Source organism: Capsicum annuum, chromosome 4 (assembly GCF_002878395.1).
Source record: "Capsicum annuum cultivar UCD-10X-F1 chromosome 4, UCD10Xv1.1, whole genome shotgun sequence".
Classification (NCBI taxonomy): Eukaryota; Viridiplantae; Streptophyta; class Magnoliopsida; order Solanales; family Solanaceae; genus Capsicum; species Capsicum annuum.
In genome coordinates this window covers 229637547-229656116 of record NC_061114.1, presented here as the reverse complement: position 1 = coordinate 229656116, position 18570 = coordinate 229637547, and the positions used below count along the sequence as shown (strand labels likewise).

The following is an 18570-nucleotide window of genomic DNA, read 5'->3' as shown; positions in this document are numbered from 1 at the left end:
GTAGGATCAATTAGGGGATCTAAGAGGCAGTGGTTTACATTGCGGCGAATGTCAACATCAATTAGGGGATCTGAGAAGCAGTGGTTTACATTGCGGCGAATGTCAACAGCTCGAGACTGCTTAACCAATAAATAAAAACTTTATAATTCAACTCAATTTTTTTAATTCGGCAATTTGATCTATGATTTATCATTTATGGACATTGATAACATCCATCCATTTAGCAACATCTTAAGACGGCATGGCCTTAAAAGTGAAGAGCGAGGTTGCAAACGAGGAAAGGCAATGTGTAGAATATGTCATGGGCAAAAATGAGACTGGTGAGCTAAAAACAAAGCGAAAATACAAAAATCTGAATTATGACGAAGGAATTACCGGAAAGACGAAGCAGGAGTGCGACAAGGATTCAACCTAACTTGCATACATTCAATTATTCCATCAAGTACATAATAACAGCACAGGTGCAAACTAACTCTACTGACCAAAGCTTAAATTATAGGAGGAGACACGAGTCAAATACCAATTTAGCAAATCTCCAATTTTTGAGAAAACAAAACTAGCGTAATATTCTTAATTATAGCCAACTTCAGCATCTCTAAGACAAAGAATAGGTAAGAAAAGGGGTGACTATCAAATCCAACCACCCTTAATATGAAAATTTAAAACATTGTCAAGAATAAAAGGTCCGTCTACTGGAAGAACAAATCAGTAGCAAATTGGCACATGAAAGTGATAGAATCTACGCCATCTTGCGACAAAGTCGTGGCAAACTGCAACAATTATGTCTCAGCACATCTCAAATACATCTTCCATCTAGAAGAATAGGTCAATGTATAGAATGGAAACAAGCCCATAATCCAAATTTATTTTGTATGTAACTACCAAAAATTTGTTAAAGGGCACCTTTTCCTTTATATATCGTCACTAGCTTTAAAGTAACATTCTTTCTCATAACTGTAATCAATTTGTTTCAAAAACTACTCCTGCTTGTGATTTTCTAATTGACCGATAGAAGTCGTTCAAGCTTGAATTCTAGCAGACCCTACTGCACTTTCCATCCGAGAATACCAATCACCAATACGTGTGTTCTCCACCATGTCTTTACCAGATTTCAGGTAGCGAATGGGTCTCAAAACGCCAAATACAGCAAGATCAGCTAAGTTTGGATTAGAACCACCTGTTAAGATTAAAAATAAGTCAAGGCTCACATATATGACAAGGATTTGATGCAAAAATTATCAATCAAATCAATTTTGACGTCGAACTTGGAACATACCAAGAAAATCTCGGCCCTTGAGAGCATCAACCCATGTTTCTGCAGCTTCATATAAGGCTGCACGCTCATCTGTAATATTATATTTCTTCTTCAATTTCTTCGATACAAAATACATAGCTGCAGCTCCCGCATATTTGGCAGTTATTCTCTCCGTAAAGCTGAAATTACCTGTCCTTAGTATAAATAAGATTAGATTAGACTCGTGCTACAGGTAAACTATAAGGAAAACATTGCTCTAAAAGACACCCAGTCTTTAACTCATATAAAGGTACAGAAAACAGAATAAGTATTGAGATCTGGCTATGTTTTATAGAGATCAAATGGAAGCCAACGGAAAATCTACCATTTATTAGCTGCTAGGATGTGAACGCTGAACAATAATACATGAGAATTGAAACTCCCTAGGCAATCAAGCAAAGAACTTTATAAAATTCATTCTCATATCCCCAACAATTTAGGTTCTGATACTTTATCGAACCTAACTTAAATAATATATAAGAAAAACACAAGGAGCAAGGGAGAATACTATGAACAAGACAAATTCAGCTAAACAGAACAGCCACAACTAGTAACACACTGCCGGGTTAACATTTGCCTCGTCACCTTTTTAAGTTTCACAAAGAAACTGGGAAATGTCTTCACCTTTTTAAGTTTCACATAGAAACTGGGAAATGGTTTGCTTTTGGTCAAATTTATAGAGGACTTAGACCCTGGATACATAAGACCCTGGATACATATCATGAAACAGTAGCATTCTATCTCACATGTTTTTATCTTGAATTCTTCAGACCAAGTATAAAATGCACAATGTAAGATAAGGGATGTAATCACACTGTTCAGGTTGAAACAGAAGAATAGATACTCAGGCAGGACAACATCAAGATTAGCTAAGAAGCAGCAAAGTATTACCTCAATCAACTATATTTCTAACTTAATTAACTGAATACAGATAAGATGAATAAAACACTGAAAAGAAACAAGATTTTTTCTGGCCTAATCGCATGTATCAAAACTTTACTGCAAAAGGTATAAGCAAGGAAAGCTTGACATTTTGATTCCAAGCTATTAGTATGAAAGAAGAAAAGCAACATAGTAAAACTATCTTCCCAGAACATTGACATGTGGTCACCGCAATCAAACCTTACCATGACTAGTGATTACGAAGAAAAGAACCATGGTAAAATTATCTTCCCAGAACATTGACATGTGGTCACCGCAATCAAACCTTACCATGAGTAGTGATGTAATCGAATGATTCAAGAGCTTCTGAGGTACTTCGGTATATGTTGGGTGATAACATGTGCACCAAGTGATCATCCACCCACCTGCATTTGCAAGTATCACAATCATTAGAGAAGACACAAGTATCTAACAAAGAGCAAAAAACTACATGCGCTACATCACTTACTGACTTGATTACTTAATTCACAATATCCCTTATCTCAAGAGGAAAAAGCTACAGAAAAGTCATAAAACTATCATAAATAGAAAAATAAGTGCATACTTGCGCCATTTGCTCTCTTCATTGGCATCAAAGGTAGAATCAGCAGAACGAACCTTCTTGTATAATTGATCAATAATATCTATAATCCACAAAAAAAAAGGGCAACAGAACAATATTAGAAGTAACCATAAAAGAGACAAGTATAAATCAGATTAATGCAAAATTCATATAGTTATTTTATTGGCACTCCAAATGAATACGATTTCAATTAATTTTACTAACAGTCAAGATGTATCTTGCAATTAGTTGTGTATAAAAACTAAAGTATAATGCGATCAACAGTAAATTTACTCAAAAAATTGAAGCAATTCCAGGAAATCAGAAAATATATAGCAAATACCTGATGAGTTCACCATCTGTTCACCATCAACCACCACAACAGGCACTTTTTTATAATCAGACCACTTGAGTTCTTTTTTGCTGATGGGGTTGACCTCAATGACCTTGTATGGTAGGTCATAGTAGTCAAGGAATGCTGAAAAGAAAGAGTTCCAGGGTAAAGGACTATAAGGTGTGTAACAGCTAATAATAATTAATGGGGGGAGGAAGGAAAGAAGGGACCACAGAGATGGAATCATAAACATTAACAAGCATGCAATATGACTATTCAGAGATATATATCGTCAAAAGAAGCCAATACACTACTAGAAAATATTTTGTGTTAATAAATCAAAGTAGTTAAGCGAATGTAAATTCCAACCAAGAATATAAGTAAACACCAAATAGAATACTGAGGTTAATCATACTGTAGAAAGAGAGTACCTTGTTAGTGAGAACTAGAGATACTAGATACATTGTTTAGGAAGAATTTAGGAATCATGAGCTAGCTTTGGGGGTTGAATTAGGCCAAAGGTCCATTATCCCAATTTATTGTTTACGATGTAGCCCCCCCCACCCCCCAACCCCCCCCCCCACATTTATATCGCCCCCGCCTAAAATACCAATCCTGCGCATGCAGGGGTGCTGAGTTCCTATATTGGTGAGAACAAAATCAATTGGTCTCCTTATATGGTCTCTCTTCATGAGCTAGATTTTGGAGTTGAGTAAAGAGGATTTCATAATTCCAGAGGCACCCAAGCCATCCTTACTTCATCTTCAATTCATCCTTATACACAAGCTGGACTGTCTATCCTGCCTTCCTTTTGATTAGATTGCTTATATCATCCCATAGCTTAAACTAAGAGGAAAATACTTCAAGGAACGAACTTGCAGGCCTTACCTTATACCTTACCTCAACGAAAAAAGCTACGGAGAATGACGATTCCATGCCTTAAGGATGACTGAAGCTTCCCTCTTTCCTGGTCTCGAGGTCGATTTGTTTATCCTATTCTCAATGAAGTATCTCCAACTATTAATCCATCACAAATGAATTCAATAAGCTATATCCACTAGAGTGAGATTCGGGATTAAGTACGAGAGTAGTAGTTCTAATTCGATACTCCATTTGAAAAAGAAATACTACTCCCTCCATCTCAATTCACGTGCCACCATTTGACTTGACACAAAATTTAAGAGAAAAAAACCTTAGATATTTGTGTGATAATAAATTATTTCATCAAGTGTAAAAGACGAATTTTGAAGTGATTTTTTCCTAATTATAGACATGTGACACTATTTTTTGGGCAGAATAAAATTGAAAGTGTGTCACATAAATTGGGATAAAGGAAGTAGTTTTTTTTTTTTTTTTGGGGGGGGGGGGGGGGGGGGGGGGGACTTGGTAACTTGATAAACGAAGTAGTTCTTAAGCCAAAACTATAAGGGACCGTTTAGTACGAGCGATAAGGGATAATAATCCCGAGATAAATGCAAGATTACTTTATCAAGCATTTAGTTAGAGATATTAATTACAATGATGGGATATCCCAATCGACAACTCTCTCTATCCCATCCCCATACCAAACAACACTTTGAAGCAAAAAAAGGAAGAAAAGCTCTTGCTTTTCATAGTAATCAGAATACAAATCCTCTGAGGTTCCAAAGAAATCTCCCACTCACTTGCTCTCTTTTTCACCTTGCAAGTTTTCTTCATTATTACCACAATCCTTGCAGCTACGCCCTAATAAATCTATAGCCTACCAAGTCAAAATGTTCTACTGAAGAGCTAAGACATTTTTAAGTCACGCGCATCGACACAAATAAGCAAGGGTCATTTGGTAGCTAGAAAGGAAACAACTTATTCATGCATTAATTTATGTATAAGTTATACAATGTTTGTTAGCTAGTTAGAAAACAAATTATTCATCTATAAAATTAATACGATGTTTGGTTTGCAATTAGAAATCCGCGTAACTAATATCAGGATAATTCTAACCAGCTAACAAACAACTACACAAATTAAACCACGTTTCATTTGCAATCAGAAATCTGCATAACTAATCTCAGCATAATTCTAATCAACTACCAAACAACTACACAAATTAAATCAGTTTCATTTGCAATCAGAACTACGCATAACTAATATCAGCATAAGTCCAACCAGCTACCAAACGACTACAAACATTAATACCGCGTTTGGTTTGCAACTATAAATCAGCATAACAAAAACATCAGGATAATTCTAACCAGGTACCAAAAGACTACACACATTAATATCACGTTTTGTTTGCAATTAGAAATCCGCATAACTAATAACACCATAATTCTAACCAGCTACCAAACGACTACACAATTTAATAGCAAAAAAAAAATGAATACCTTTAACCTTGTTACAAAAAGGACAAGCTTCATACTGATAAAGTACAAGATCTTTAGGTCGTAATTCCGGCGGCACAGCTACTTTAGCATGAACTTCTTCTGTCAACGTCGTAGCCGCCACCGAGAAAAGCATTGTTCCAGCAACAGCATGAGCAGCAGCAGTCCTAGCCGACAGATCAGTGAGCAAATTGTTGAACAACCAGTTAGACTTTGCATATGATTTGTTGCTGCTCGAGCTAAAATGCGCCGCCGTTGACATCCTGTGCTGCGGTGCCGATACGGCGGAGGCGCCGTCTACTGCCCGGTATACGGCGGCGATTCTGCCAACTCTCCTCATTCCAGCGATCCGATTGAGAAAAATGGATGGAAGATGTGAAGTTTTTCTCTACAGAGGCCTTTATTGGCGATTTGTAAACTACTTGGGGGTTTACTAAGGGTTTTTGTGTTGCCACGTCAGTGAATTGGGCCCATGGGCCGTCGGTTCGGGAAATCTCGGCCCAACTAGCATAGTCAACTTTTTGCAACTTGACAACTAGACGCGGGAATCTTCTGTATAGAAAAAGAAGGAAAACTTTATTTGTTTTTTTTTTCCTGTTTTTTTGGTGGGTTGAGTTGGTGTAGCATGTATAATATTTTGAATAAGTTAGCGCACGGTAATTTTTGTAACGAATGGGCAGTTCCTCTGGTGTTTGTTTGGAAACAATTGGAATTAGATAAGGGAGGAACTTCTTTTGTAGAAGGACGTGCATCTGTCCCATCGGATGCCGGTAATCATACTGATAGCTATGTTAATGTCTGTATTATTAATAGTAATGTTAATGTCTGTAGTGTTGATAGTCATGTTAGTATGTGTAGTATTAGGAAAAATCCCTCCAAAACTAATCTATGGCCTTTATATATATTGGTGTTTTGAACTTTTAATAGTAATGAATAAACCTCTTTCCTACAACAAAAAAATATAATATTTCGAAGCATAATTTGGAACTTATTCTTTTTCAATTGAACTTGTTATGTCAAATCATCTACCGTAGCTTACATTTTATATGTGATTTGTGAGTTAATACACAAGAGTAAATTTTATATCGTATTTCGAAGGAATGTCATGATATAATTCAGTACTCGGTCCTTTCTTAATTGAACTCATGAAGTCAAATTATCTAGCGCAACTTACATCTTCTATATGATTTGTGAGTTATTGCACACACAAATATATTTACTTCGTACACAATCGAAAGACAATGATCATATATTTTCCTGAAATTTCAAAAGAAAATGATAAGGAGAATTGATTTAAGGACTATCTCTTTTTAAATTATCATGAAAAAATTGAATATTTTCAAAACACACAACAATGATTAACTTTACTTTTTCTTTATTTTAACTTAGTTAAAATTTCCCATTTATCATTACTTAATTCAACTAATTCTTGTGCTCAATTGAATTAAATTAGTTAACCTTACAATAATTATAATTTTTCCATTTCAATCTATTACAAAATCCAATTCAAATCACTTAGTCCAGCAAAGGACCCAAGTAGCAGATAAACTAATAAAAACACACATACAAATAATTCTTTTTGAATTGTAAAATATTTTTCTGAATCTTTTTGTAAAATATTTCTGGTATTTTAGGTAATTTTGGTCGAATAATTGGTTCCATACATATGAAATGGGCTTTTGGGCTTCGGTTGTACTACCCGTAATTGGTAAGGAAAGGATATTTCCTATTACCATAATTAAACCAAGGGCAATATAGTAAAAACAACAACGCGTTCAAAGTCGGCCACCCATCCGCCTATATATACCCCCTTATAGGAACCACAATTTCTCTACATTCTTCTCCGCCTCTCGCAGCCGTAACCCTATCAAATTTCTAGGGTTTAGAGAAATTGCTATTAGCAATTAATTCAAAAAATTTTGTCTGTATCGCGCCAAATCTATCTGAAATCTGACCAATAGGGTTGTAATTTTTTGGGATTTTGTGTATTTTTTTTTGTAAAGAGAGGGGAAAGGGGAAGTTTCAGATCTGAAAAGTCGAAATCGAAAAGGGGCTTTTTCGGTTGTGTATTGAGGATGTCTCGGTGCTTCCCATACCCACCACCTGGCTATTCGATGAATAGAGCCAGCAATGAAGCCTTGATCGAATCGATTAAGGTGAATTTATGTGCTTACGCTCCTTGTTCGGTTGAAAATATTTAATCATGTTGCTTGATATAATCCAGCATGAATATATTCTATGTACATCTGTTAGGAAAATTTGTGGCTTCTGTAGATTGTAAATTACTTAGCAACTTGTAATTGATGTACCGGATGGAATTAATTAGGCGATTGATTGTGAGACGATCTGTGTGGATTTTTGTACCAGATTAGAATTAAGGATTAGTTTTGATCTGTTTTGCTTACCTGGGATATATTGACATTGCAATTAACAGTATTTGATTAATGTTACGAGATGGGTCATAGGAACTTCGAACAATTGGACACTATTCTATCATATCCTTTGTTAAAGATGGCAAATATAGGCAATCTTTAGGGTTTAATGTATTTTTTTTTTTTTTGAGGAATAAATTGGAATTCTCGAATAATAAAGCTAGGTTATCTATGGTTTGATATGGTGAATGGGTGATCGGATTTGTGTCATGTTTTTGCACCCTGGGTTCTTTTGAAGTACTCTTTAATGATCATATATTTTGGTGGAATGTACGAACAAAATTTCACAACCCAAATTAAACATGTATATTTCAGAAACCTAACGAGACTCTCTATTTTAAACTACTAGTTGCGCCTTATTTTTTAACTGTGTATTCTCCAATTAACTTGTGTCCATGCCTTGCCTCTTTCCTGCTTAGCCTCTCCTCTCTGTTGGGTATCGACAGAAGTGTAAGTGAGATTCTTTATGTGAAATCACTTTTTTTTTTTCAAGGACTCCCTTGGGTAGCTTGACACAACCATAGTCTGCATTTAAGCATTTTAAATGATTGTTTTTGTATCTTCAGTTACACTTCAGAGAATTTGGTTGGGTCCACAATGTGAAGTGTTTTGTTTATGTGGTGCATAGTTAACAAGGTTATTCTTCTGCTACCTGTTTAATTGTTCCATTTGTATGTCTCCTTTTGTTGGGAGTCTTTCATGATTATACTTGGTTACAACTTTTTATGCAACTTGATGTAAGATCAGGGCCCGTGTGTGATACATAGAACTAGTGACTGCGATTCTGCATTGTTGGTATTGATGCAAGTATATATTGCGTACCTGGCACATGTTTGGTGGTACGCTCATGCCTGTTTGATGTGATAAAAGATCAGTGAATGATCCACACATATGTGAGGATCTTACTTGTTCATTATCCTTCTGGTCATGTTGTGTTATTCCTCTATGTCCCTCTATTCTGAACTTGTTATCCTGCTGCACTAAAGCTCCAAAAGGAGAGAGAGATAGCTAAAGCAGAAAAGAAGGAAAGGAAAAGGGAAAAGAAGGAAAAGAGAAAGGAAGAGAAGAAGGCAAAAAAGGAGAAGAGTAGTCTTGGATTGGACAAGGCCACTCATGAGTCCAAAGGGAAGTACTTGTTTAAAAGTCTAGAAGATGAAGCTGAGCTGTTAGAGAGGAGCAATCTCACTGAGGAACATGGGAAAGCCGTATGTTCACAGAATTCCAGCTGCTCATCTGACAGCACCCAGAATAGCAATAAAAGGAAGAGGCCTGCCTCACCTTCACATACTGGCATACAGGCGCATGGTGGGTCATTTTTCCATCATTTTACTTGTCAATTTGGTCTTATTTTATGTTATTTCTGTTGCTAATCTCAAGTCGTCTTGCCTGACAATAGGTAGCATTATCAGGATTAGATTGTCTAAAAAGGCTGTGCAAGCTGAGACATCAGCTTCCAAAGAGAAGCACTTGTTAAAACCTGCTCAACAAGAAGCAGAAGTAACTCTGAGGATAACAGCCGACAGAGCAGCCAATCCTTTGTTGAAACCTGCATCAGTTTCAGAGCCAAGTACATCCGCTCATGGATGGGTCGATCGTGTGGCTGTTGACAATGCAACTCCATCATGCTCCAAAGTGCAGGAGAACAGCATAGAGTTTCAGTACAAGAATTTGATTGAGAACTGGCTTCCACCAAGTCTGCAAAGTGATAATCTCGACTTAGATGATGATGATCAATCATGGCTATTCCAAAGAAAACCTAAGCAAACGCGAGTGGAGGAAAAAAGTGTAGGCAGCAATGACACAACTTGTGGAAGCTGCACTTCATTGTGGCCGCGGGCACAGTACCTTCAAGATGTTGATTTGTATGCATTGCCCTACACAGTCCCGTTTTGAATCACATTACATTTGTGTGTATAGTACAGGTGTTAGCTGGATATACTGCCCAGGGAGTTTTGTAGCTTTTCTCTGGAAACTGATGTAGTTTAACCTGGAGTTTAGTTACAATGTCGAAAATATTCTTTTTATTTTTTCAGCTGCCAGTTACATCTCCTTAAACATCCCTTGTTCTACTCCAGTCAGTAGATCAATTTAGTAATGGATTTTCTCTTCTCAAATCCTCTTTATTGAATGTGCATTTTCATTAATTACTGGTTAATTTTTATGTTTATCATCTTTCATGGTGTTCTCTTTACAGTTAAAAGCATAATTGATGTCAACATTAGTTTGTACATTTCTAAATCCATGAGGGGTATAGGGTTTAGTGTACCCTTTAATTTTGCAGTTAGATTAATTGGTGCATACATCTCCAATCTAATTTATGCATACATCTGTTTAAGAAATGGTACACAAATTAAAAGTTTCCTTGAATGAATTACAAAAAATCAATTATTTCGACCACAAGTTAACTAAAAAGTCTCAGGACCCTATTGTTAAAAATAATGAATTACTATTCATTAACAACATTTAACCAACCCGGCAACCAGATACTTCGACCCGCATAATGGTAATCAAGATTTGCTTCTCCGAAGTGCCAATGTGAAAAGGGCCGAAGGAAGGAGGTGGTACTTGTTGTCATAAAAAAAGACAATTTCTTTTTTTCTAAAACCACTATTGTAACATTTGCTGTCTGCGCTTGGTGTAATGCAGAAAACAAGTCATTTCCTTGAATTTACATTTTAGCCAAAAACTTCTTGGTCAAGTTGATCTTAATAAGAATTCGTATCCTTCTTATGGAACTGTTAAAAAATAGTTGCTCTAGCAATTGTTTTCTATGGTAACTACTAAATTTTAAAATTCCAATAAAAGATGGGACTCTACGAACTACGAAATAGATATAATCATCTCAAAGCACGATGGAACGCTCCATGAAACTAAAAAGCACAACCAAATTCGTAATTAAACACCTGTTACTTCATTTATAATTTTATATTTCAAGTTGAGTAGTTATAGTAAAGTAGTGAAAATCTAATCATATTTCAAAATCCTAAATATTAATTCATTTATGATTTTAAGAATTGATTTTATCAATTAAGTTTTGCCTTATATAAATTTTCCCCCATTTGAACTTATGTGTTTTAACATATATAACGTTAATTTTTTTTTTAAGTGAAAAAAAAAAAAATCATTGTTCATCTAGATAATATTATTAATTAAGACTTTAAGGTTGTTAATTGTACCATTACTTGCTCGGGAAGGAAATATTGAACTTCTCCTACTTTGAGTAGGAAAAGGAGTAAGTACGCGTTTCCTAAAATATACCTTAAAAAGGTTTCTAAATTTCCTATATAAGAGAGCAAAGCCTTGAGTTGTTACGAAAATCCTAAACTTTCATAATTGTTCTTCTTGTTACTCTTTTCTGAATTTCTAAACTTCCATAATTGTTCTTCTTCTTGTTACTCTGAGTGTAAGTAATAATGGAAATGGAAAGAGCGGTTGTTTCTCCACAAAGAAGATTCGAGTTTGAAAAATGCAAAAGCAAGATATTCAACATGGCAATGCACCCCCCAAAATCATCATACGACGACTTGATTAAACAGAACAAGTGCAGTAATAATGCAGAAAAGCTTCACAGAGTTGAAGAGAAAATCGGAGACAAAATTGGAGAGGAGCAATCTTACTAAGGAACATGGGCAGGCAGTGTGTTCACATAATTCATCTGAAAGCGCCGAAAATAGCAATAAAAGGAAGAGGGACGAGAAAAGCAGAGAATTTCACCAGTATAAGAATTTGATGGAGAATTGGCATCCTGCAACGCTATAATCTCAACTTAGATGACGATGATCAATCTTGGCTATTCCAAAGAAAACCCAAGCAAATACGAGTCCAAGAAAAAAGTGTTGGCAGCAATGGCACAAATTGTGCAAGCTACTCTGCATTGATGTGCCCACCAAAGGCACAATACCTTCAAGATGTTGATTTGTATGCATTGCCATACACAGTCCCGTTTTGAATCACATTATAACAGTGTGTATAGTTGATGTTAATGTAGCGTGAATGTAATTTCTCAAACTCATATGTATTGATCCAATATTATTGTATCTCCTAATCAGGATTCTGCTATCAGTACTTAATTGATTAATGCGATTCAATATTATCGTATCTTCTGATCATGATTCTGCAATTAGTTAAGTGATTACTGTTTAGAATTGTGATGCTTTGATATTAACTTGCAGTTCGACAAGTATTTTGTGTTGTCACCCTTTCTTAAATAAAGAAACATTTTTACATTAGATTTTGATCAAAAAAATTAATTTTAATTTCTTTTTAAAAAAATCTCATTATTATTTAATTCTCATATTATGTCCTAATATAACTTAACCACAAATCAACCAAAAACGTAAAACTAGCGCTATAAATTTATCACCTCTTTACTATTAGGGTTATTGTGCCTCTAAACTTATCACAAACCTTCTTGTTATTCTCATTGTTGTACAAAGGCTTCAGCTTCAGGTACCAACTTTTATTTGATCCATGATTTTGAATATTAGTTTTATATATAAGTTATGTTTTACAATATGCTATATATTATACATCCCTTGCTAAATATTCTTGAAATTTACCATTAAAGACGAAAAATTAAATTTTATTAGTAGTTGATAAAATTTAATTTATTGGAGGAATCCACGATTCTGCATTGCTTTCAGGGATCTGAGATCACACGAGTTGTTGGGAAAAAATTATTCACAGTTCTATGAAAACCAAAATTGGCAGAAGAGATAACTCGAATGTCGGTATGAAGCGTCTGATATAAGTGCAATCGAGTTGTCTGAGGATATCACAATCAAAATATTGCATCGTTTGCCTTCAAAATCTGTTGCAAGGTTTGCAAGTGTGTGTAAGCAATGGTGGAAGTGTATTGTTGATCAATCTTTAGTTTATAGTTGTCGTTCTCAACGATGGAGTCCTCACCCATACATGATGGGCTTCTTTTGTCAAGCTAGAGGCATCGTCGGTCCTGAAAATATCCATTTTTTCTTCTCGTCGAAGAAATCATCAGAAGTGATTGATGGCAGTTTAGATGAATCAGTCAATTTTCTTGGCAGGGAATTGTATTCATTCTTAGCGCTGAGGCTATAAGATATCAGAAGCTTCACTATGTTTATAATCCTGCAACGAGGCAACATGTTCCTGTCCTTATACCTCGAACATCCTTCATCTTATATTGGATTTCATTGTAAAGTAGATGATCCTGAAAAAGATGTAATCTCCTTTACTATATTTCGCTATGCCCTACCTTGGTTAGATTTTCGTTCGAGTGTAACAATTGAAAGCTTCTCTTCTCAGAATAACGTGTGGACTACGATTGATCTCACGCTAGATGTACCTCTAAGGATTCCCCTTTCAAGTTGGAGGAAAGTAACATCAGCTGGGGTAATCGATGGAGTATTTTGTTGGATTGATGAAGAATCACAGATCATTCTTTATGATAGTGTCGACAGGTGTTTCTGGGCTTTGCAATTGACTCAAGAGATGAAAGCCGCGGGCGATTGTTACCTTGGAGTATCAGGTGGAGCTCTCTATTATGCATCATGTGTCGCGGCAAAGATTACAGTCTGGTGCCTTGAGAGCACGATCAGGAAATATGCTGCGAATTTAACATATACACTTGTAAAATATTGTTCATCCTGCTAATCCACACATCTATTACCTGTATATGAATTTCATATGACTTGGAAAAGAATATAGCAGAAATTTTGTATGATATCGGAGAAGGAGACTACTTATTCTTTCCTTATGAGTGGCATCAATGGCCGCGTCTTCTCAAAGACTATCAACAAGTGGAGGTCTGATATCTAATTATACATTCAAGAATCAAAAAGAGATGATGAAGAATTTAGTAGTGCAGGACACAGTTTTGCAAATACTTCAACTTCTTTAAGGTAAAACTGTTGATAAACCAAATGGCTAAAGACAGTTAACAATGTTGCACATTAAACTACAAGATACTGTAGCATTAACACACAATATCAAGTTTGATATTTGTTATTTGTATTGAGGGTGGATTTTCTAATTGCCTATGGATGATTTGCTCATTTCCTTTCAGCCTGTATATATATAACCAAAAATTCTCATGAAAATGTTGTATGTAAATTGCATATCATTACATCAAAAAGTTCATGTGAGAGACTGGTGATTACCTATTTGATATGAGAACTACAAGGTGCGAGAGTAAGTATTTACTTCTCCCGATCTTGTGTGAACTTACAATTTTTTATGGTACAATTAGTGCATTATAGCACATAAACATCTAATAACTCAAATAATGCCCAAATCAAACCACTTTAATTTTCATTATCTCTTGTTAATAGTACTGTCACACCCCTTTTTCGCCCGAAGGGTTCGAGTCGAAGGATTTTTCCAATTAAAGTAACGGTTTTGAATAGGGATTATTTTATTTACAGAGTCGTCACTTGGAATTGAGTTATGGTGTTCCAAGTCACCTTTTTGAATCCCTAGTCAAAAGAAAATGACTCTTTTATTTGGTCTGCGAAAACAGAAAACCGGGTAAGGAATTCTATTGATCGAAGAGAAGTAGTTAGGCACCCCTCGAGTCCTGTGATTCTAGCACGGTCGCTTTTATTGACTTTTTTTGACTTAAACTATTTTTATAAATTATGTTAGGGTCTAGATTCGCTCATTTTTAATATATTAAAATTTGTCTATTATTTTATACTAATTAAATAAACTGATAAAATTAATTTTAGAAAGATATTTGTCAAGGTGCATTATTGCATCCTTGAAATTTTAAATATTTCAGAAAGATGCGTACGCCGCATTCTCAATTGAGACGAACATTTTAAACATTATCTAAAATTTGTCTAACGTTAAAGGCGTTGGTTAGTCTATTATAAATTCACAATACCTAAATTTACTCTTTTCATTAAAATTGTGACAGATTTGAAATTAGTCCGCAACTCACTCGCGCCCTTACAAATGTGTTTTTCCTCCCTTCTCCTCTAATATTATGATAGATCTTGAATAAATTCGTAACCTTTTTCACACTAATTATTAAGCCTTAGAAACTTGTTTAGACCCCCAAATTATAAATACTCTTCTAAATCCTCTTGAAATAATCAATTAGACATTCAATACCAAAACTCAACTAACAATTTATGAAATAAAAACAAATTCGTTAATTATATTTTTTTAAAAGTGTAGCCTAATTACTAAACCTATGAGACCCATTTAAGAGATCATTATTAAAGGGATCACTAATTAAAAAATTTAAACATAGATCACGAAACATTAATATTTGGATCAATTTACACAAAATTCCAAAAAAAATAAAAATAAATCAAAACACCATCTATTTTTTAACAAGTGAAAACCAAAGCCAATCATGATGGAAAAAGGTCCACTGCCACAGAAATTCCATGAATTAAAAGGATTGTTTATTTCAATAATATAATGAAATTTCTTTTAGGAAAAAAGATTTCATTAAATTACTGTAGGGCTATTCTCACGTGAAACACCCTACCCAGCACCTATTGAAATTTTTATTTACCAAAAACTAGAACGAAAATATGGTGTCTGGCTCTTTGACAATTCAGTACAAACTATTCCGGATCTGTCATGTATTATTTTAAATATTCACTTTTAAAAAAAAAAAAAAAAAAACTCTACTCATTTTGATTCATCATTTTTACATAAACAAAAATATTTAAAGAATCAGATATACAATGCAACTTATAATCACAATCATATCAATAATCAAATTCTTGCATATTGGATGATATACATGAAGTCATTGAATTAAAATTTATGAAATAACAGTACAAAAACGGATAAGAACCTGTTGATAAATTTAAAAAAAAAAAAAAAAAACTTGAACACTGTCACCTAAAATTTGAACGGAACTCCAACTTCAATGCTTTTTTCTTTTCTCTCTTTGTTTCTGATGTTTTTTGATTTTCACTTTGTCTTTTTTTCTCTGTGTTTTCTCTATTTTTTTTTTTTACTTTCAAGTATCTGATAATGAATGTAGTCATGTAGTTGAAATCTAGGAGAAGAAGTCCTTAAGTAGAGGGATTTTTTTTTTTTTGGGGGGGGGGGGGGGGGGGGGGGGGGAAGTAGTTATCTATTAGGGTAGGATTTTTTTGAATTTTGAAAAAATATATTTTTTTTAAAAGAAGATAATAATAATAACCAATAAAAATAATATAATAACAACTAATTAATTTTTATATTTAAAAAAATATAATAAAAGTTTAAGACTAGCTAAAAATACATATAATTAAAATAGTACTAAAACTACTAACTTATGTATTTAAAAAAAGAAACATATTTTTTTTATTTTTATATTATTTTTTAAAAATTGGAATAAAAATAAAATAATATCCTAAAATTAACTTAATTATAAAAATAAAAATTAAAATAATATCTAACCAAACATAAATATTTAATATCGAAAAATATATATATTAAACATGGGGAGGGTCAAAATCACGTGTCTACATTTTGCCCCTCTTTATTTGAAATCTCGAAGAGTTTTCATACAAAGACGTAGACTAAGAGATGATTTTTGGCCCTCCAATTATTCTAAAAGTGAAGATAAAACAAAACAAAATAAAATAAAATAAAAGATGTGACCGAGTCCTGGTTTTGGACCGCCTACATATCCCGGATTTTAAGAGAATCAGGTCACGTGTAGTTCAAAGGTAAAAAGTGAGAGAAAGAGATAAAGGTCGAGTGAGATTCCGTCGAGGTTCCGATTTACGACTTCTGCTTTTACATTCAAATGATTAACAAAAATCAAAAATGAAAAATACAAGTGAAAATTACAATCTCAAGAATCTTGATTCTAATCTTAATGACTTGAACTTGAAAATCTTCACCCTATTCTTCAGGCGGGCTCCTGACTTGTTATTTCTTCACCCTGTTCTTCAGGCGGGCTCCCGACTTGTTGTTTCTTCACCCTATTCTTCAAGCGGGCACCTAACTTGTCGTTTCTTTACCTGGTTCTTTAGGTGGGCTCCTGGACTTCCTTTTTTCTTCACCCTGTTCTTCAGGCGGGCTCCTGAATTTTCTTTTCTGATTTTTCAAAATATGTATCTGAACTCAAAATAAAAAGTGAAACAGAAAAATAACATTTCATTCTTCAGGAGGGTGCTGGACATAAAATTAATTTTCATTCTTCATAAGGGTCCTGTCCCATTCTTCAGGAGGGTCCTGAGCAGAAAGTAAAATTCAATAAACACGAACAAAATTTTTGCCCCAGTTTGTACTAGAAAACTTTGTGAGCATCATAAGATTACAATTTTTGAAAAGTACAGAAAGAGTGTGAATCAAAGCCCTACTAAAGAAATGTGTCTCGTCAGAGTAAAACTGATGACCAAAATTAGGAAGTGTGTCTCCTAAAAGTTAAATTGAAGGACTCCACTAGAAAGTGCGTCTTCTAGGCGTGAATGGTCAAGTTAGGAAGTGCTTCACCTAACGAATGAAAACTGACTTATTTAGATTAGGAAATGCGTCTCCTAGGGATTAAATGAAATGACTCGACTAGAAAGTGCGTCTTCTAGAAGTGAATGTTCAAGTTAGGAAGTGCTTCACCTGACAAATGAAAACTGATTTATTCAGACTAGAAAGTGTTTCTCCTAGGGGTTAAATGAAATGACTCAACTAGAAAGTGCATCTTCTAGGAATGAATGTTCAAGTTAGGAAGTGCTTCACCTAACAAATAAAAACTGACTTATTCAGACTAGGAAGTGTTTCTCCTAGGGGTTAAATAAAATGACTCAGCTAGAAAGTGCGTCTTCTAGGAGTGATGGTTCAAGTTAGGAAGTGCATCATCTAACAAATGAAACTTGAATTATCCAGACTAGGAAGTGTGTCTCATAGGGGTTGAATAAAATGACTCAACTAGAAAGTGCGTCTTCTAGGAGCGACGGTTCAAGTTAGGAAGTGCATCACCTAACAAATGAAACTTGAATTATCCAGACTAGGAAGTGCGTCTCCTAAGGGTTGAATGAAATGACTCAACTAGAAAGTGCGTCTTCTAGGAGTGATGGTTCAAGTTAGGAAGTGCATCACCTACCAAATAAAACTTGAATTATCCAGACTAGAAAGTACGTCTCCTAGGGGTTGAATGAAATGACTCAACTAGAAAGTGCGTCTTCTAGGAGTGATGGTTCAAGTTAGGAAATGCGTTAACCTAACATATAAAACTTGAATTATACAGACTAGGATGTGCGTCTCCTAGGGGTTGAATAAAATGACTCAACTAGAAAGTGCATCTTCTAGGAGTTAAAGCTCAAATTAGGAAGTACATCACTTAACACATGAAAAATGACTTACCCTAACAAGGAAGTGTGTCTCCTAGGGGTATATGATGAGTTTTCACTATGATTGTGATTACTAAATATGTGTAACAATATTGCCTCTTGCATTTACAGAAATGAGAAATTGCAGCTTTTAATATTTAGGCTTTGAAACCTTTGATTTGAAAATAACACATGTTTTTATTTCATATAAAAAAACTTTTTGATTTAAAAACACGGTGGTTGATTTGTGGCATTTGGCTATTGAGGCTATCTCTTGCACTTGTCATGGTCAGCTCCATTGCAAATCATTGATAAGTATTGTTGACTTGCTGTAGTATTGAACTCATATTCTAACTACTAAAACTTTTTGACTCAAATCATATTTATCTTACATGATATCTCCAGGTT

General features: G+C 34.6%; 2 protein-coding genes across 2 annotated transcripts; one reads left to right on the top strand and one right to left on the bottom strand.

The window, feature by feature from the left end:
• Positions 1 to 730: 730 nt before the first annotated feature.
• On the bottom strand, positions 731 to 6175 carry LOC107866862 (prostaglandin E synthase 2). Its single transcript, XM_016712867.2, has 6 exons — positions 5475 to 6175; positions 3121 to 3255; positions 2781 to 2859; positions 2507 to 2601; positions 1277 to 1444; positions 731 to 1177 (listed from the first exon to the last, which is right to left on the bottom strand). The coding sequence occupies exons 1-6, from the start codon at positions 5809 to 5811 to the stop codon at positions 1020 to 1022; spliced, it is 972 nt and encodes a 323-aa protein (XP_016568353.1). The 5' UTR covers positions 5812 to 6175; the 3' UTR covers positions 731 to 1019.
• A 1113-nt stretch (positions 6176 to 7288) lies between these two features.
• On the top strand, positions 7289 to 10017 carry LOC107866863 (kinesin-related protein 12). The gene is made up of 3 exons (XM_016712868.2): positions 7289 to 7627; positions 8890 to 9208; positions 9300 to 10017. Exons 1-3 carry the CDS (start codon positions 7547 to 7549, stop codon positions 9794 to 9796), a joined length of 897 nt encoding a protein of 298 aa, XP_016568354.1. The 5' UTR covers positions 7289 to 7546; the 3' UTR covers positions 9797 to 10017.
• The last annotated feature ends 8553 nt before the right edge of the window (positions 10018 to 18570 follow it).

What these genes read in the sequence shown, in the direction of transcription:
- LOC107866863 (XM_016712868.2), top strand. Translation starts at nt 7,547, where the DNA reads ATGTCTCGGTGCTTCCCATACCCACCACCTGGCTATTCGATGAATAGA. An exon ending in CCTTGATCGAATCGATTAAG is followed by an intron (nt 7,628 to 8,889) that starts GTGAATTTATGT and finishes GCTGCACTAAAG; the next exon opens with CTCCAAAAGGAGAGAGAGAT. An exon ending in TACTGGCATACAGGCGCATG is followed by an intron (nt 9,209 to 9,299) that starts GTGGGTCATTTT and finishes GCCTGACAATAG; the next exon opens with GTAGCATTATCAGGATTAGA.
- LOC107866862 (XM_016712867.2), bottom strand. Translation starts at nt 5,811, where the DNA reads ATGAGGAGAGTTGGCAGAATCGCCGCCGTATACCGGGCAGTAGACGGC. An exon ending in GAAGAGAGCAAATGGCGCAA is followed by an intron (nt 2,602 to 2,780) that starts GTATGCACTTAT and finishes TTGCAAATGCAG; the next exon opens with GTGGGTGGATGATCACTTGG. An exon ending in CAAGGGCCGAGATTTTCTTG is followed by an intron (nt 1,178 to 1,276) that starts GTATGTTCCAAG and finishes TAATCTTAACAG; the next exon opens with GTGGTTCTAATCCAAACTTA.